General features: G+C 36.9%; 4 protein-coding genes and 1 long non-coding RNA gene across 9 annotated transcripts; 3 read left to right on the top strand and 2 right to left on the bottom strand.

Moving 5' to 3' along the window:
* Positions 1-1,264: 1,264 nt before the first annotated feature.
* On the bottom strand, positions 1,265-2,866 carry LOC147933631 (uncharacterized). Its single transcript, XR_015573053.1, has 2 exons — positions 2,382-2,866; positions 1,265-2,257 (listed from the first exon to the last, which is right to left on the bottom strand). It is a non-coding gene; the product is annotated as an uncharacterized LOC147933631 (long non-coding RNA).
* An 807-nt stretch (positions 2,867-3,673) lies between these two features.
* On the top strand, positions 3,674-7,717 carry LOC104721699 (protein ACTIVITY OF BC1 COMPLEX KINASE 1, chloroplastic). Of its 2 annotated transcripts, none has more exons than XM_010439742.3 (14): positions 3,674-4,195; positions 4,358-4,564; positions 4,645-4,734; positions 4,835-4,981; positions 5,117-5,281; positions 5,389-5,529; positions 5,635-5,814; positions 5,953-6,148; positions 6,242-6,369; positions 6,506-6,577; positions 6,671-6,783; positions 6,886-7,009; positions 7,104-7,173; positions 7,451-7,717. In XM_010439742.3, exons 1-14 carry the CDS (start codon positions 3,842-3,844, stop codon positions 7,513-7,515), a joined length of 2,052 nt encoding a protein of 683 aa, XP_010438044.1. In that variant the 5' UTR covers positions 3,674-3,841; the 3' UTR covers positions 7,516-7,717. The 2 variants fall into 2 exon arrangements, with proteins under 2 accessions (XP_010438044.1, XP_019088790.1); XM_019233245.2 differs by having other exon boundaries at positions 3,704-4,179.
* A 167-nt stretch (positions 7,718-7,884) lies between these two features.
* On the top strand, positions 7,885-9,880 carry LOC104721700 (protein CHROMOSOME TRANSMISSION FIDELITY 7-like). Of its 2 annotated transcripts, none has more exons than XM_010439744.3 (6): positions 7,885-8,170; positions 8,285-8,483; positions 8,598-8,693; positions 8,782-8,850; positions 9,237-9,565; positions 9,669-9,880. In XM_010439744.3, the coding sequence occupies exons 1-6, from the start codon at positions 7,950-7,952 to the stop codon at positions 9,799-9,801; spliced, it is 1,047 nt and encodes a 348-aa protein (XP_010438046.1). In that variant the 5' UTR covers positions 7,885-7,949; the 3' UTR covers positions 9,802-9,880. The 2 variants fall into 2 exon arrangements, with proteins under 2 accessions (XP_010438046.1, XP_010438045.1); XM_010439743.3 differs by having other exon boundaries at positions 7,888-8,170; positions 8,285-8,510.
* Positions 9,881-12,613: 2,733 nt separating this feature from the next.
* LOC104721697 (uncharacterized) lies at positions 12,614-14,920 on the top strand. 3 transcript variants are annotated; one of them, XM_010439740.3, is made up of 4 exons: positions 12,614-12,800; positions 13,186-14,233; positions 14,528-14,564; positions 14,649-14,920. In XM_010439740.3, exons 2-3 carry the CDS (start codon positions 13,347-13,349, stop codon positions 14,562-14,564), a joined length of 924 nt encoding a protein of 307 aa, XP_010438042.2. In that variant the 5' UTR covers positions 12,614-12,800; positions 13,186-13,346; the 3' UTR covers positions 14,649-14,920. The 3 variants fall into 3 exon arrangements, with proteins under 3 accessions (XP_010438042.2, XP_087329318.1, XP_087329320.1); XM_087473192.1 differs by having other exon boundaries at positions 12,619-12,800; positions 13,183-14,233; XM_087473194.1 differs by having other exon boundaries at positions 12,629-12,800; positions 13,130-14,233.
* LOC104721698 (cytoplasmic 60S subunit biogenesis factor REI1 homolog 1) lies at positions 14,913-16,989 on the bottom strand. Its single transcript, XM_010439741.3, has 5 exons — positions 16,714-16,989; positions 15,893-16,468; positions 15,627-15,796; positions 15,306-15,521; positions 14,913-15,220 (listed from the first exon to the last, which is right to left on the bottom strand). The coding sequence occupies exons 1-5, from the start codon at positions 16,816-16,818 to the stop codon at positions 15,064-15,066; spliced, it is 1,224 nt and encodes a 407-aa protein (XP_010438043.2). The 5' UTR covers positions 16,819-16,989; the 3' UTR covers positions 14,913-15,063.
* Between the last annotated feature and the right edge of the window lie 673 nt (positions 16,990-17,662).

Below are 17,662 nucleotides of genomic sequence, written 5' to 3'. Positions count from 1 at the left end.
CACGTGACCTTCCCTACTTTTCTACCCAATTTTTCCACGTGTTGACTCCCCATTGCTTACTTGCCCACTTCATCGCAGATTCATATGATGGGCGCACGTGACACCCTACAACTTTTTTAACAACGGGATGTGGGCACACGTGTCGATTTCCCATTGCCCATTACACCCCACTTTGTCACTTCTTTTTCCATGTCGATCGAACATATTAACTTTCTTTCGTTCTCCCAAATAAATTCGCACATATCTTTTTTTTTTTTTTCCTTCTTCTCACAGAGAGTCTTTTTATATTCGGGACCTCTTTCATTATTGGAAATTTATTACTATAGTTTGTTTAATTTTTGTTTTTTTTTTTCGTTTTCCTTACATTATGGGCCCAAGATTCTGGATAGGTTGATGTCAGTACAAAATAAAATAAATAATGAAAATTTGGGGGGTTCTTTTATATCCTCATAATAACCATCATTTATTTCGTGTTTTATATCACTCGTTGCACTACGAATTTTCTGAATATTTCGTTGGAGTATTTACAGATCGTGTCGGTTCAACTTTTAGGAAATAGGGAAACGGTCGACTCGTTCAGACAGTACTTAGCATTTTCTTTACACATGTAAGACAGTACTAATTAATGTTTTGTGATTTAAACTTCTAGTGATAAAGTATCTTATCTGATTTGGATAACGAATCATTTTTTCAAGCAAAATTCATAAAGATTTTGTTGGAAAAGTCTGAATCAAGAAGGCATCATAGTGAATCTAATACAATCAAAGACCGAAGCAGAACAATGGAACAAAGCAAACTGTACAAAGATATAGAAATATATATGCTGATTTATATCAAGGAATTAAACTTAATTCTTATGACCATAGATGCAAGTACTATGACAATTTCTACACTATTTAATATTTAAAAGTAGGAAATGACTTCATGATATATATGGTGGTGGATCATGGCTTACCAAAGTACCATGCATGAAGTGATATATACATTAATCGAGTGGCCACCATCCCTGCTCTCCTTTAAAGCCCAGCAATATATACAGCTTGTGTTTTGAGCGACAGTTTTGTAAAAGTAGGTGTGTCGAGCCCTCAACTATATATATTCAGCTTCATAATCATCAAGACGCAGCCTAAATTTTGCACATATTAATTGTAACGCCCAGCTCGGCCTAAATTCTAAAAGTCGCATTTATGATATTAATGTAGATGTTTTTTTTTAGCTAGTATTTTGTACACTAGTGTATTTGTTTTCTAGTTGACAAACGCAAATACCAAACACAAACGGAAGTTATTTTTCCGTTTACAATTAACAAAAAAATTTGCTTAAATTTAGGGTCATAAATGATAGAAACATAGAGTGAAACAATGAAAACATAAAAAACAATATCTGAATAATTTTTTTTTGGTAAAAAGTTAAGTTTTATACCAATTTTCGTTTGTGACAGAAATTTACAGAGAAATACATGTAGCAGAAAAATACCAAAAAACTACAATGCAAAAAAGAAACAGAACAACAAGCAAGCACACACAACAAAGCACGGTAAGATGAAACGAAAGAAACCACCGTAGAGAAAAACAAATGCAGAGCGCAACATGAACTCGAAATTGCCGCGAGCGTGTACTATCAAGGCAGTCTTCAAACCTAGTACCTACAGCTTTCTCGATCACGAAAACGCTCGAAAACTGTGGTTTAAAAACCACAGACCGGAACCACCATTGATCAATCAAGTGACAACACTAGCGGCTTGGGAAATGCTCATCAGAATCCAATATTGCTGCTAGCACGAGAGATGAATAAGCCGGCTCCACCTTACTCACAACATCAGACTCCCCTACACACTTCCCCCAGGGGATACAAAAGCTAAAACCAAAGTGGCCGAGCAAATCGGCTTTCACGGTTTCAATCACCATGTCTCAAAACTCATCCACACTTCGCCAAAGTCGCAGCCTGAACAAAAAAACAACAAACAACAAACAGCTACACACAAGGCAACATTAACTGATCCACCAACAGAGGCACATCAAAGCCTCAAACGGATCCGCTCTGAAACCTCCACAACACCACCGCTGTAGCCGCTCTGAACAGCTACTGAGAGACTCCCCACCATGAAGCTCCGCACCAGAAAGTTGCCACCACGAAGAGCCGCAGGAGAGAGATAAAATTGATCCATCTAGACCAAAATTGCGCTGGGAAAACCCAAGCCGAAGGCTAAAAGAAGAAGATCTGGTGCCGTCTTCAAGCTCCGTCACGTCCTCTTTTTCTGTCGATGACAACACAAAATCAGATCTGAGATTTCTCCACCTCGAACTCAGCATTTTGCCGTAAAAGAAGAAGAAGCAAAAAAGAAAAGAGATATAAGAGAAGAAAGGGGTAGGGAGACCGACATCGGTGCTATGGAAGCCACCGGACGCCGCTCACCAGCGGGTTCAAGGATTTTGGGGGCGGCTAGGGCGAACAGAATCGTGGAGATAGAAGAGAGAGAAGAGCTTTATTGCCACTCCTATTTTTAAAAAAAAAAAAAAAGACGGAGTTCGTCCCCCAAAATATCTCAATAAATTTGATAGATGATCAGACACACATTCCTGAATTTGAACTGAGATGCTTTGTTCACAAGTCCAGTGAAAGCAAAGAAGTCGTGCAAAGTGATCGTTGACCCTTTGTGAGGACTGTGGACTGATGCCAAGTAGATCACTGAAACAAATGACAAGTAGACCACACTTTGTGGTCGTAATGGGATGATGGTATAATAAAAATAGAATACAAACATGAAGAAGATCATCTTAATTTACAAAATATTTTCTTTAAATTTAAAACCGATAAATATATTTGAAATATGATGGAAATATTGGTTAAAATTCTTTGTCAACTTGTAGTCTTCCATGGTTTAATCATTCGTTTTATACCATACGAATATGTATTCATATTTGCCAAAACGTTGCACCTTCCTTGGCCACACACCAGAAAAAAAAAGTTTTGGGGTCGTTTTGCTAGAGATTACATACAGTCGAACCCCTATAAATTAATACCGTTTAAATTAATATTCACTATAAATTAATAATTTTTTTCGATCCCGAGTTAGGCCGATGTAAAAAATAACATATTTCGATAAATTAATAAGATAATAATATTTTTGAAAATCCTATGTAAAAATATGGTCCATCAATATCATAAATTAATAATCAAATAATATTAATATATATATATATATATATATATTTTGTCAACATATATATAAATATATATAAAAAAATCTAGTGAAATATGATTCTATTATTGTTTGCATATTCTCGAATTTACATTCTTATTGGAGCTCATTTCTAATCTTTTTTATTGTTGTCTTCTCAAAGCGCATCTAAAAATTGTGGAAAGTCCTAAATGCGATAATTACTTCTTTAAATGTAATTGGTTCTAAAATTACCGCAATATATTCTTCGACTTCATCATTACCATGAATGATACTAGTAGCAATTTCTTCTAAACTCTAAACTTCTAACATTTATCGTTTTTATCTAAACTCGAATATGAATGATAATAAAAGTATCTTATTTTGTAATATAAAATTTTAAAAATCTCTTTATAATATCGATAAATTTAAACCTTTATAAATTAATAAAATTTCATGATACCCGATAAATTAAAACCTTTATAAATTAATAAAATTTCATCATATCCACCTATATATAATATGTGAAGTGAAGTTCTAGATATAATTATAATATGTGGCAATCTATTTTCGGTAATTATAAATTATTTTAGTTTTGGTCCAACGGGAACGTATCCACTCCTATTTGCTTCTTCTTCTTCTTCAGATCACCATCCTCCCTCCGTACATCGCTGCTGATCCATGGAGTCAATTCACTGCAATAGTTTGGTAAACCCTAATTTCGCCTTAAATCAGCGTCGTCGGAGAACAAATCGCGCTGTTCTTGATCGGAGAGATGCTCTATCGCGGAGTCTAGTTTCTCTCGACGCCGTGGAGTTGCGGCGGAGCTGGACGTTCTCGGCTGTACGGACTTCTAACTTTACCGTTAGAGCGGCGGCATCGACTGGTGTTGGCGGCCGGAGTTCTACTGACGCTTCGATAATGACAACGGCGATGAGCGGGGTGGATAGGGTAGGGAAATCGAGCTCCGCGCTCGAACAGCTGGATATCGAGAGAGGCGTTTGTGTTCCTTTCCGAAAGTATTCTCCGGAGACTGTATGCAAATAGTTTCAGCCAATTTAATTTGTTTTATCTATGTTGAATTCACTTAATTTGAGCTGGGTTAGACTTAATTCGTCTTCTTGGATTTGAATTTGATTGGTACTGTCCTTAGAAGGATTCTTGAATTGGGATTTAATGGTGTTTTTTTGTGATCAGGTGAGGAGTAAAGTTCTGGAATCAAGAGGATCAGTCGTCTCTCTTGCTTCAAGGGGTGTGGAGATTGTTTGGACTCTTGGGTTGTATTGGTCTACTTTAATGTATGACTTTATGGTTGGAAGGGATGAAGAAGTTGTCCCCTTCCGTGCTCGTCAGCTTAGGAACCTGTTGTGCAACTTGGGGCCTTCGTTTATCAAAGCTGGTCAGGTATGTGGATCTATGTTATTTTTGAGGACTTTAGGTGCTTTAACCTGGCTTTCGACTAACATATTTTTACATGGGGGTAGGTTTTGGCGAATAGGCCTGATATCATCCGTGAAGACTACATGAACGAGCTCTGCATACTCCAAGATGATGTTCCTCCATTCCCTAACGAGGTAAAAAAGTTATTTTTTTTGAGGAATTTGTAGAGCCAGATATTTTTCTTGTTATCATGTGCCATCGTGTGGTGAAGCTAAGTGCTGAAGGACTTTGTAGGTTGCTTTCAATATCATCGAAGAAGAGTTAGGCCAACCTCTTGAGGCCCTATTTAGCCAAATTTCTTCACAGACAATAGCGGCTGCAAGCTTGGGCCAAGTTTATCGAGCTACTCTACGTGCCACTGGAGAGGATGTTGCTATCAAGGTTCTTTAAAATTGAAAAAATCTCTTTGGCTGTAGAGTTTATCTTCTTTGAAAGTTGTGATATGTCATACAGGCTTATCAAACTGTAAACTGTTTTAAAGTTTGGGTTTGACATCTATGTTATGTATATATACAGGTGCAGCGACCACAAATAGAGCCCATAATTTACCGGGATCTCTTTCTTTTTCGAACCCTCGCTTCATTCTTAAATGGCTTCAGTATACAGAAACTGGGTTGCAACGCAGAGCTAATAGTTGATGAATTTGGAGAAAAGCTTTTGGAGGAGCTTGACTATACATTGGTATCTCATATAACTGTCAATTTGACTCTATGCTTTTCTTTTGTTTTGACGATCTGAAAAAATGAGTCTTTCTATAATCCCGGTTAACCGTAAGTTCTTGCCTACAGGAAGCCAGAAACATTGAAGACTTTCTGGAGAACTTCAAAGATGACCCCACTGTCAAAATTCCTCGAGTATACAAGAATCTTTGTGGTCCACGGGTTTTGGTAATGGAGTGGATCGATGGTATTCGGTGCACTGACCCACAGGTAATGACTTTGAAATAGGGGCCAACCATATATATTCCTTTATACCTTTCTAAAAAGTCAAAATACAGTATACTCTGAGTACTGACTTTTACTAATTGTACTCAGGCCATCAAGGATGCGGGTATCGATTTAAATGGATTCTTGACTGTTGGCGTCAGTGCTGCTCTAAGGCAGCTGTTGGAATTTGGATTGTTCCATGGAGATCCACATCCTGGAAATATCTTTGCAATGCAGGATGGGCGTATTGCTTATGTGGACTTTGGTAATGTTGCTGTACTGAGTCAGGTAATTTAAGTTTAATGGTTTCGAGGTATCTAATAACCTTAGTAACTAACGTAGGCCTCCTTCCCATAGTAATCTCACATCTGTATATAAAGACTTTGTCATTCACAGTCTAAACAAAACCCTTTCTTTTTTTCTCAGCAAAACAAGCAAATTTTGATTGATGCTGTTGTCCATGCGGTTAATGAGGACTATGGGGAGATGGCAAATGATTTCACTAGGCTCGGATTCTTGGCCAAGGAAACCGATGTTTCTCCTATCGTTCCAGCTTTAGAAGCCATCTGGCAGAATTCTGCGGGGAAAGGACTTGCAGATTTCAATTTTCGAAGTGTTACAGGTACTTGATATATTGCTTTCCTCAAACAAGTTTGTATTCTTTACTGAGCACCCCTTTCACATTTGAAGAAACGGTGTCACGTTTTTGTTGTAGGCCAATTCAACAAGCTTGTGTACGACTTTCCTATCCGTATCCCGGAGCGGTTCTCTCTTGTTATTCGTTCTCTGCTTACTCAGGAGGGTATATGTTTCACGCTGAAGCCTGATTTTAAATTTCTAGAGGTGAAGTCACGATTATTATTTTGATTTTTCTTTTCAGTTTTGATTGAGCTGACATATAAATCCTGAAATGAGCAGATACTAGCTATTTTTTCACTCATATTTCCCTTTCCATACTAAAAGTTAACTTGTTTTATAGGTTGCTTATCCATATGTAGCAAAACGGCTTCTAACGGATCCAAATCCTGCACTTAGGGAACGCTTGATACAGGTTAAACTGATAATTCTGATTTTGTTTCATATATGATATGTTGAATTGTTATCCGCATCAGCTGAAATCAAAGCTATTGTTACCACCTGTCAGGTTCTATTCAAAGATGGTGTTTTCCAATGGAAAAGGCTGGAAAACCTTTTATCACTGGCAAAAGAAAACGTCGCCAAAATGAGTAGCAATCCTAATCTACGAGTAGAGCGTGTGTAAGTAACCCGAGTTTTATATAAGCGTTGCTCCTAAATTCTCACTCGTTTACCTTGTGAAGCTTGAATTTTAAATCCATAGTTTACTCATAAAACATACAGGGAAAGTAAGCTTGACTTGACAGATACCATTAAGGATGGAGCTCGTCTTTTCCTCCTTGACGAAGGCATCCGCAGGAAACTTATTCTTGCACTCACAGAGGACTCGAAGCTTCACGTAGAAGAGGTTTATACATCAAACATCAGCAGAGTTATATATCTGTAGCATTTATCATCTCCATTGACATTCTAAAGCAGTAAATTGACTTTGGTTCTTGCAGCTTGCCGACGTATATAAATTGGTTGAAGACGAAGTAGATATTCCCACACTCGCCATGGAAGTTGTGCGAGGTAAAATTTTTGTCTCACTTCATCTATCATCCAAATAATGAAGGTTTTGTACCAATAGTGTCGTATGGATTGGAGAGATTGGACAAGACTATCTCAGATATGCATTCTTAACATAACAAGACATCATGAAAGCCTTTGTTTTTCTCTTGAAAGGCTTAGAGATTTTCAACCTCTCATCTCACTTGACCGTCGACGTTCTTGATAGACATGGGAATCTTACTTCCAAGTAGTTTTGTATGAGTCTGAGAATCTTGTTCCTTTTTGTTTTGAAATGCAGATTTACCAAATGTATTTCGAGATTTCGTGCTGTCATGGAGCAACTCGGTTTTATCCGACAGATGATATGATAATAGGCTTCTCAATTACATATTTTTTGTTGGGTGATCTGTTGAAGAGGAGGAAAGAGGTAATAGCCAGGGAGAAAACGTAGATTAATAGAGTTTAATCTTCGGTGGGATACATGTGATTAAGTAACTTAATACACCACAATACATACATGTAAATGTAATCAATATATAAAAGCACACAGAAACTTCACTTCGCACTGTCCTTTCTTTTGACGTTGTCTAATGTAGTTTGATGATATCTAAACATCTACAACACTGCTATGTGCATCGCATACCATGTTTACAATATCCAATCTCAATAAGCAAGCATTATCCAATGTCATAGGTGAAAATTACTTATTTGACCCCCAAAAATAAAATCCAGTGGCGCCAAAATTTCACTTAGATTTAGGTTAACAAATTTTCGATTGGCGCCAAAATCCGCAGAAGATGAGGGGGAGAAAAAGAAACCTGAGAAGAAGGTTTCATCGAACTCAAACAATGCAAGCCAAAATCAATTCTTTCTTCAAGCCCTCTTCATCTTCTTCTTCGTCTACTATCGCCGCCTCAGTAACAACAACATCAGACACGGACGATGATTTAGCCGTCTGGGAGCAAAACCGGAACGTCATCGTCAATACATTTCAGCGTCGATCCGCGATTCCCGATAGGTAAGTTAATCAATCATCTTGTGGGTTTTGAAAGGCAAATCCCTTTTTGAGATTCTTTGGGTTATATCTGTTTAGGGTGCTAATTAAGTGTGTCTCTTAATTTTGGGTATTTAGAAGTGAAGTGCTTAAGAAAGGATCTTCTTCTTCTTCATCTTCTTATGCACCTAAAAATCTGAAAAAGAAGCGGAGTTATACGCAATTTTATTTAGAGTTGGGGCAATCCGATTTCCTTCTCAGACACTGCGATGTGTGTGGAATTAAGTATGCTCCTGGAGATGAATCAGATGAGAAGAACCATCATGATTTTCACAAGGTTTTTATGAATGGGATCCCTTTTAAGGTTTTGATGCTCTTCACTGTACTCTTGAAAGACTTATATTTTCATTGACTATTGATTCAAAGTACTTGGCTTTTTAATTGGTCTCAGGGTTGGCTTAACGAGAAAGCCTTCACAATGCCTTCCTTCAACAAGAGCCGCATTGTTATGCTTTCTGAAAATGATTCCCATGCACATAGAAACAAGGTTCATTTTTTTCTCCTTCAATATATTCAACTTGCGCTGTTTTTATGTTACTGGGCTCTTCATACTTTGAGGATCTAATGGGTTGCAGGTGAAAGAGGTTTTGAAAATGATGGAGGTTGAGCTAGGTGAGGATTGGATTCTTCACCAACATTGTAAGGTAAAAATGACCCCTGTATCCATCCACGTCTTCTTTACTGACATTTTCGATTTAGTTCCATAGCCAACTATGATGATCTGATACAAAACTTATTGGGAATGAATACTTGCTTTACTTTTTGCCACATTTAAAGGAGGAAGAAGCTTCAACTTTATTCTGATTCTTTCCATTTCTGTGACTAGCTCTGGGAACCACTCAAGAAATTTCATTTTCAGAGATAGAAATGACTTTCTTCGATTTCTTTGATGATCTCATTCAGTAAATTTCACTAGATAGAAGATATAGCCCAACTGTTTTCACTAGCCTCCAATTACTTTCTCAGTTGTTTCAAGAACTACCTTGTTGTTATGTGTGTAGCCTCCAATTACTTTCCTTGTTATGTGTAGGTTTATCTATTCGTTTCCTCTCAGAGGATCTCTGGATGTCTAGTTGCAGAACCAATTAAGGAAGCATTCAAGCTTATATCTCCTCCTGATGATGAAAGACAGTTAAAGAAAGAGACCTCCTCCTCGCCTTCAACCTCCATCCAGTTTGGAAACATTGTGCTACAAAGAGAGGTATTAAAAAGATGTCGAGCTTCAGATGATAGATTAGATAATGGAGCAATTGTGTGTGAAGAAGAAGCTAAACCAGCTATCTGTGGAATTAGAGCGATTTGGGTCTCACCTTCTAACAGAAGAAAAGGCATAGCCACACAGTTACTTGATACCACGAGGTAAAGAACTCGAGCCAACCAACTGAAAACTATTCTCATTTGTCAATAATATTCATACATTATATATGGTGACATTTTGTTTGTTTTGTATGAAAAAATGCAGGGAAAGCTTTTGCAACAATGGGTGCACGTTGGAGAAATCCCAGTTAGCATTTTCACAACCAAGCTCCATGGGAAGATCTTTTGGTTTTAATTATTTTGGAACTTCTTCATTCTTAGTTTACAAAGCTCCATAGGAAGATATTAAGAGCCATACTTTTTTTTGTCTGTCACCTAACCTTTACATTATTATTAATATATTATCAAGTTGGTAAATATTGGCTCATAGCAAACAAGAAGAGCAACACATTCTTTTAGTTTTAGAGAAGGTTTAGAAGACCATATACCTGTGATGTTTCTTTGTCTAAAAAGACTGAAGACTTAACAATAACTTTGTCCAAAAACTCTCTTAAGCCGTGGGTACTAAAACCAATCAAACCAACGTGTTATGTTTCCCATTCTCAGTAACAGAGACTGATGATTATTTAAATCTGTGGGTAACTAGAACCAATCCAACCAAAGTGTCATGTTTCTCAATCTCAATCACAGAGACTGATGAATTTTTTTAAGCTGTGGGTAAAAGAGATTGTATTTTTCCCAATCTCAGTCACACAGACTGATGATTCTTTTAAGTTGTGGGTAAAAGGAATTGTTTTCTCCCAATCAGTCAAATTTTGAAGTCGAGCATGGGTACTAAAACCACTCCAAAGTGTTATGCATCTTTGTCTAAAGACTGAAACAACAAACCAAACATGATCCATGTCTAGAGAGTTCAAGCCGTGGGTACCATAAGAGATCAATGTTCGAATCGCTCTCAGACTAGTGTTTAAAGTCGTGGGTGCCATCTTCCTTCCACCAAAATGAAACCTATCCTTTGTTTTTCCCAATCTAGTCTCTGTCTAAGACTGTTATGTATCTTTGTCCAAAGACGTAAACGATAAACCGAACAAGATCCATGTCTAAATATTTCAAGCTGTGGGTAACATAAGGGATCAATGTTCGAATTGGTCTCAGTCTCGTGGGTATCATATTACTCAGTCACAGAGACTGATAGATTTTTATAAGCTTTGGGTAAAAGTGTTGTGTTTTCTATCAATCTTATGATTTTTTTTTGGAAGCTTTGGGTATAAGTATTGAGTTTTCTCGCAGTCTCAGTCACAAAGATATTTATAAGCTTTGGGTAAAAGTGTTGTGTTTTCTCCCAATCTCAATCACAAACACTTATGATTTTTTGTAAGCCAAAATTGTTGTGTTTTCGGACTGATATGTTTCTTTGTCGAAAAGACTTAAGATCCAACCAGAGTGTTCTGCTTCTTTGTCTAAAATATTTAACATCCAACCAAAGTGTTCTGCTTCTTTGTCTAAAAGACTTTAACAGCCAACCAAAAGTACTAGCCGTTGTATTAGAACAAAACCAACAAAAGTGTTATGTTTCCAAATCACAGTCACAAAGACTGATGAGTTTTCAAAGCTGTGGGTAAAAGTGACAGTCACAAAGACTGACGATTTTTAACAACAATGGGTAAAAGTGAGAGTCACAAAGACTAATGATTATGTTAAGCTGTGGGTAAAAATGTTGTGTTTTCTCCCAATCTCAAGTTACAAAGACTTGATTTCTTTAGAAGCCTTGGGTAAAAGTAGTCACAAAGACTTTTGATTGTTTTATAAGCCTTGGGTAAAAGCGTTTCGATCTCAGTCACAGAGACTGATGATTGTTTTCCAAGCCTTGGGTAAAAAGTGTTCTGATCTCAAGTCACAAAGACTTTTGATTTTTTAGTAAGCCTTGGGTAAAAGCGATTCAATCTCAGTCACAAAGACTGCTGATTATGTTAAGATTGTTTTTATCAATCTCAGTCACATACACTGCTGAATTTTTCAAGCCATGGGTTTTAAAGAAAAAGAAAAACAAAACAAAAATCACAAAAACCAAAACCAACAAAAACAAAATCAAGTAACGAACTTGAAATTCAGAGAAACCCAGATTCGTTTGGGGTTTTCCAAATATCAAATCCGATTGAAAACGAAAACGTAATGAAATAAAGAAACCCTAAAAAAAAAGTTGAAGAGAATTGGGGGATCATCGTAGAAAACGAATCGAAAACCCAAAGAAAACGAAAACGTAATGAATTTAAGAAACCCTAAAAAAGAACGAACTTGAAATTCACAGAAACGCAGAGGGTTTCGCAAATATCAAATCCGATTGAAAACGAAACGAAAACCCAGAAAACGTAATGAAATTAGGAAACCCTAAAAAAAAGTTGGAAGAGAATTGGGGGTCATCGTAAGAAATCTCCCAAATTCTACGAACCCTAGCCTAAACAGATAAAGAAGAACTAAAAATTCTAAGATTAAAATTGTGACTCAGAGTCTCTCTGATAAAAGCTTCCTCCGCCTATTTATAAACAAACAAGTCGGTGATCAGGCAGATACGCGTTTTCCTTTTTCTTTTAAACATCAGCGTAACTTTTACTATTTTTTTTTGGTGTTGTTCTTTTTTTTTTTTTCTTTTTTTTTCGTCAAAGTGTTGGTGTTGTTATAAGATTCCTTTTTCTTCCTAACATCAATAAGTTTACGTTTGTTTCCATTTATTAAAGCGGCCTTTTAAGTTAAGCCCAATGAAATTAATGGGCTGACTGGATTACACTGCGCATAGTTTTAGCTTTTAGCTTTTGTATGTTTTTGCGAATTTTTAGAAAAAAAAGTCAAATACATAACTTACAATTTTTTAATCCTAGATATTATATAAAACAAAAGTTCCACTAGTAGTCCCAATCGAATTGCCACAACAAGTTTACTATTATTATAACGAGTTTAATAATAAAATGGAAAACATGAAGAAAGAAAAGTTTTGTCTAATTTCGAGTAGTTTGATTTGATCTAATCCATTTAGTACAATAATTTGCAAAATACGGGCCTTTAGTATTTTCATTATGTTATTTTATAAACTTCAAAGTAAAAAAAAAGTCGTCACAAAAATATTTTATTAAAGTACTAGTAGTTCTAATAATTAATTTAATTTAATGTAATGAAAAGGTGAACAAAAAAAAAAAATGGTTTATGGGGATTGATTAAGAGAGAGAAGAGAGAGAGAAGAGAGAGAGAGGCTTTCGTCTACACAACTGCTGCGAGAGAGATACACTATCCCCACAAGCAAACCCCCTTCTTCTTCATCATCATCATCATCATCTTCTCTCAGGTCAGCTATATCTCCTTCGATTTCTCTATGCTTACTGTTTCACCATTTCTTTGATTTTGTTGGATCCGTTATTTTCTAATTCCCCCCCCCCTCCCCCCTAGGGTTCTTCTTCTTCTGCTCTCTCATAGGTTTTTTTTTAGATTATGCGATCGGGTCTCCTAGAATTTTGTTTCAGTTTTTGAATCCGACTCTCTTTTTATCTCATTCCCTATTTTTGGGGTTCTTTTTTCGTGTGTTTTCAACCAAGGAACTGAATCGTATTTCACCGAATTTGGTTTCTGAGAGAGCCTATCTCGAATTGTCTTTTTACATACTCTTCCTATTTGCAGATTTGTGATTTTTGGATGTTTGATCAGTCTCGTTTTTACAATTGCATGTGCAGCAGGCTGCATCAAGTAACTGATTCCACGATGATATGATTTATGGGACTCAGATTCTGATAACTTTCACTTCTTCCTCATAAGTTGGAAATAAACTGTTTCATTTGCGGATCGTATCTTAGAGAGAATTAAAAAAAAAAAAAAAAAAAATCTGCAACTTTTATTTATGATGGCTCTGGAACATGTTTGTGAAAAGCGGCTTCAAGCAAAGACCTTTTCTAGCCAAGAGCTTCAGTTGACTGTCAATTTGGATGATTTGACTTGTCCCATTTGTTTGGATTTCCCTCACAACGGTGTCCTTCTCCAGTGCTCTTCTTTCGGAAACGGTTGCCGTGCTTTTGTCTGCAACACTGATCACCTTCTCTCCAACTGTTTGGATCGTTTCATTAGCGCCTGTGGTACTGAATCACCTCCACATCCTGATGAGCCTCGCTCCAAGGTTTTAGAAGAGACTTGCAAACCTGTGTGTCCTCTCTGTAGAGGAGAAGTTACTGGCTGGCTTGTTGTTGAAGAAGCTCGTCTCCGTCTTGATGAGAAGAAGCGTTGCTGTGAGGAAGAACGATGCAGGTTTATGGGTACTTACTTGGAGCTTCGAAAACATGCTCTGTCTGAGCATCCTGATTCTCGCCCTTCAGAGATTGATCCTGCACGAAAGCTTGACTGGGAAAACTTCCAGCAGTCTTCTGAAATAATCGACGTCTTGAGCACAATTCACTCTGAAGTCCCCAGAGGAGTGGTTTTAGGGGACTATGTGATCGAATACGGAGACGATGACACAGGTGATGAGTTCGAAGATGTTCCTAACAATGAAGGAAACTGGTGGACCTCTTGTATTCTCTATCAGATGTTTGACAATATCAGGAATGCCAGGAATCGAAGAAGATCAAGAATGAGCGAGAGCAGGAGAGGGAGCCGCCGCTCTAGTTATGATAACTCCAACTCTGATGACAGCTCTGTAGCATCCATAGAGTTCCCGGAGTATAGAGTAGATGAGATCGATGACGAGTTCATCAGCACCACTGGAGCTAACAGAAGTAGCTCTATCCACCAAAGGTCAGAATCATCTATTGCTTTACAACACTATTTTTTTTATCATTGCAGCTGCAGAGATATATATACATTCTTCCTTTCATATACTTTATGATTTATCATGCATTGATATTAGAGGCTTTTTACCAGAGAGTCAGGTTAATAGGCACCTTATGAATTGAATGATGATGAATTAGCTTAGCAGGTCCTATTGTTGTGATTATCTTTGGCATATTAGTATCTTTCTTGTGCTATATATATATGATAGTTAATTAAGAGACCTTGCTTATTAATGCCCTTATTCTCTCTGATTTACAGTTCGAGAAGGCGTCGAACCCGCTTCTATGAGAATTAGGTATCAACTTTTCTGTTTCCTTTGCTTTCAGTTTTACATCTTCTTGTCAATGTCTTATGTTTCTTTTCCAACTTTCTCTGTCAGATGGAAAATGAAGCGAAACAAATGACGCAGAAAAGCCTATTCGTAGCCAGCGTTCTTGGTTTTGGACCTCTCTCTTCTTTTTCTTTCTACAGATAAATTTTATTGTAGGTTTGTCTTGTGACATTTACTCGCAGTCCCAACCTTTTGTACAAAAGAAAACAAAAAGCCTTTTTTGAACATTTTAGTACCCTTTGTCTTCTTTGTTTTACATGCATCTTTGAACAATGTAGATATTGAGAGACGTAAATCAAAAGTCGACATTCGTGCAGCAATTGTAACATTTATACTATTTCTGTGAACACATTTTGTTTAGTTACTCTTAATCTCTTATTACCAAGTACCAACACAACTTGGTCAAAGTACATGTAATCATCATACAATCCAGCACAAGAGAATAAGTGGCACAAACTCAGAACTAATATGGGACGTTATTGGGCAAGTTTCTTATGACATTACTCTTCACTCCGATCTTTGTACGTGTTGTCTCACCTCTCTGGCTCATATCCTTACGCACTTTCATCCTCAATGTCTCCTCTTTTGTTGGTAGTGTCTTCAGACCCAGGCTCTTGTACCTAAGAATTTACAATTTGTGGGAATAACCTTAGTCAGATTAACTAGCTGATTATCTAGAATAATAGGTTTGGAGGAGAAAAAAACCTTGAAGATAAAGAGGCAACTATCTGGTTGCTGTTTTGAGAAGTTGGGGGTGGCTTCTGTCTGTAGTAACGCATGAATTCACGAGACCCGAGAGTTTTAGACGTTGTTGCATTCTTAGATTTCTCTGTGATCACGAGCTCAGAACCACCAACAAGTTCTACAGTGTTGTCTGTTTCACCAGATACAACAACCTGCTTTCCAGCTTCATCAACATAGCTGCTCAATTTAAAATTTCCAAAGGAAGGTGCATTAAGATTTGGCATAAAAAGAACAGAGGTAAAAACAAGATTAATCACAGAGATAGAAGAGAGTTAAAAAAACCTGCTGTTGTAGTCATAGAACTCTTCTAGTTCAGCATCTTCATCATCATCACCATCACCAAAATGCAATTTGCAATGACTCTTTGCTTCCATATGCTTCCTTACAGCTTCTAAGCTGCTGAATGGACGGCACAGCTCATTGCAGTACAGACACATGAAGTCTCTCTTGACCTGAATGATGATGAGCCATGTATGTATAAGTAAACAGGAGTATTCAAAGCTTTACAATAATCAACACTGAATGGTAAACTGATGAGTCCGCCACACCTTAAGACCGAGGTAGGTGAGAAGCCCTTGAGGATCCTTCAGAAACTCAACATCAGGAATGAAGAAACTATGATGCTTATGCATGTGAACCATACAGCTCTCTAAAGTCTTGTGTTTTTTGTTACACATCAAACAAGAGGTAGGATCCAGCTCGTACTTATCTGCATCATCATCATCACCATCATCCATAGCTTCAGTAGATGCTGAGTGATTAACATTCAACTTAGACAAAGAATCAGAAGCTTCTTCAGCAGCCAAATCCTCATCTGAGTCAACCTCCACCCATTCAGCGTCACTATCATCATCATCAATGGAACCCCTGTGTTGAACACGGCGAGGAAGCGGCCTGATAATGGCTACATCCTCCTCACCGTTGGTTGTTGTCCCTTGTGAAACCCGCAAAACATGGCTCCGCGACTGAAGATGCTGCTCATGAGCCTTGGAACTCCTGTAACCTTTACCACAGATTGCACAACTATAAAGCATAGGTGCTTCGTTAGATTTATTCTTCTCCAGAGCAAGAGCAGATTGTCTAGCCTCAAACAAAGCTTCTGTAACTCCAGGAACTCCAGCCACCTAACCAAGTTTCAATATATTCATCAACAACAAAATTCCAAGAAAAATCAAATGCTAACCAAATCTATCAAGCTTCAAAACAATCGTACAAGCAAAGACACACATCAGAAAATTCAAGATTCTATAATCATTTCTCAGATACTTTCATCTCATCGACGCAATACTATCCCGAGATACGAATCGTCTTGACTTCTAATTCGATTTCAGATAAAAATAGATATATATATATATATATATATATGTACCTTGCGCTTGAGATTGTAGCGGTGCCAATCAGATTTGTAATGAAGGTTTCGCTCTTCTTCGCCCTCGAACTCCATGTTACACCCGTTACATGTTAAACCCGGCATCTCTCTCTCTTTCTCTAATGTAATCTCAATCTCGATCGATTCAAGAAATGTAAAATCAGAGAAACCTTGCTCGATGGATAAGGATCGTTTTATATGTAAAAGTGACGACGGCTCTTCGATTGTTTCTCTTTCTCTAACAAAAGAGCGTCGATTGATTGATTGATTGATTACCATCAAAATGAAGACGAAAGGCGCCGATTTTTAGATCCGACCCGATCTGAATATAGCCCATTTGTACTTTTATTGGGCCATTAATATTTTTTCTTTTCTATCGCAAGTGGCCCATTAATTAAACTTGTAACATGGATTACACTTGTGATTAAAAACAATTTAGGGTATTTCTCTCTTCTGTTTTTTTTTTTAAAATTAACTTGATTAATTACTTCATTCTATCCTATCATGATTATTTCTCTTTCTTTCTTTCAAATCTGTATTATATACTATCTAAAAATCACAGAGTATATATTTATTTACTTTAGAACAAACTATAAGGTGGGGTTATTGGTTCTATGATTTTAACGGATTTGGAAATCCAAATAAAAATAATGTGTTATTCAATCATTGATTTTAAAATACTTATCAAAATTCTGTGTTATTGGTTATATGATTTACAAATACTTTTAAAAATCACATGTTATTCATTTAATGATTTGTTTTTGGATTTCAAAATCCACATTATGTTTTAAATGGATTTACATGGATTTGAAAGTGTAAAATAGAAGAATTCAAATTCAAGGATAAAACATGTTATTTTAAAATCCATATGTTTTAATTTCCATTATTTACAATTCTATATGGATTTACAAATCACATCTCCAATAACACACAGATTTTACTCTAATGA

This window comes from Camelina sativa, chromosome 11 (assembly GCF_030686135.1).
Source record: "Camelina sativa cultivar CO46 ecotype springtype chromosome 11, ASM3068613v1".
In the NCBI taxonomy this organism is placed as follows: domain Eukaryota; kingdom Viridiplantae; phylum Streptophyta; class Magnoliopsida; order Brassicales; family Brassicaceae; genus Camelina; species Camelina sativa.
The sequence above is the reverse complement of the archived record's forward strand: the minus strand, read 5'-3'. Positions and strand labels throughout refer to the sequence as shown.

Bases quoted from the DNA above. Each gene is read 5' to 3' on its own strand.
- LOC104721699 (XM_010439742.3), top strand. From the start codon at position 3,842: ATGGAGTCAATTCACTGCAATAGTTTGGTAAACCCTAATTTCGCCTTA. The intron at 5,282-5,388 runs GTATCTCATATA...TCTTGCCTACAG, and splicing joins AGGAGCTTGACTATACATTG to GAAGCCAGAAACATTGAAGA. The intron at 6,578-6,670 runs GTTAAACTGATA...ACCACCTGTCAG, and splicing joins TTAGGGAACGCTTGATACAG to GTTCTATTCAAAGATGGTGT.
- LOC104721700 (XM_010439743.3), top strand. From the start codon at position 7,950: ATGAGGGGGAGAAAAAGAAACCTGAGAAGAAGGTTTCATCGAACTCAA. The intron at 8,511-8,597 runs GTTTTGATGCTC...AATTGGTCTCAG, and splicing joins TGAATGGGATCCCTTTTAAG to GGTTGGCTTAACGAGAAAGC. The intron at 9,566-9,668 runs GTAAAGAACTCG...GAAAAAATGCAG, and splicing joins CAGTTACTTGATACCACGAG to GGAAAGCTTTTGCAACAATG.
- LOC104721698 (XM_010439741.3), bottom strand. From the start codon at position 16,818: ATGCCGGGTTTAACATGTAACGGGTGTAACATGGAGTTCGAGGGCGAA. The intron at 15,522-15,626 runs GTTTTTTTAACT...TAAATTGAGCAG, and splicing joins TTCTATGACTACAACAGCAG to CTATGTTGATGAAGCTGGAA. The intron at 15,221-15,305 runs GTTTTTTTCTCC...GTAAATTCTTAG, and splicing joins GTTGCCTCTTTATCTTCAAG to GTACAAGAGCCTGGGTCTGA.
- LOC104721697 (XM_010439740.3), top strand. From the start codon at position 13,347: ATGATGGCTCTGGAACATGTTTGTGAAAAGCGGCTTCAAGCAAAGACC. The intron at 14,234-14,527 runs GTCAGAATCATC...TCTGATTTACAG, and splicing joins AGTAGCTCTATCCACCAAAG to TTCGAGAAGGCGTCGAACCC.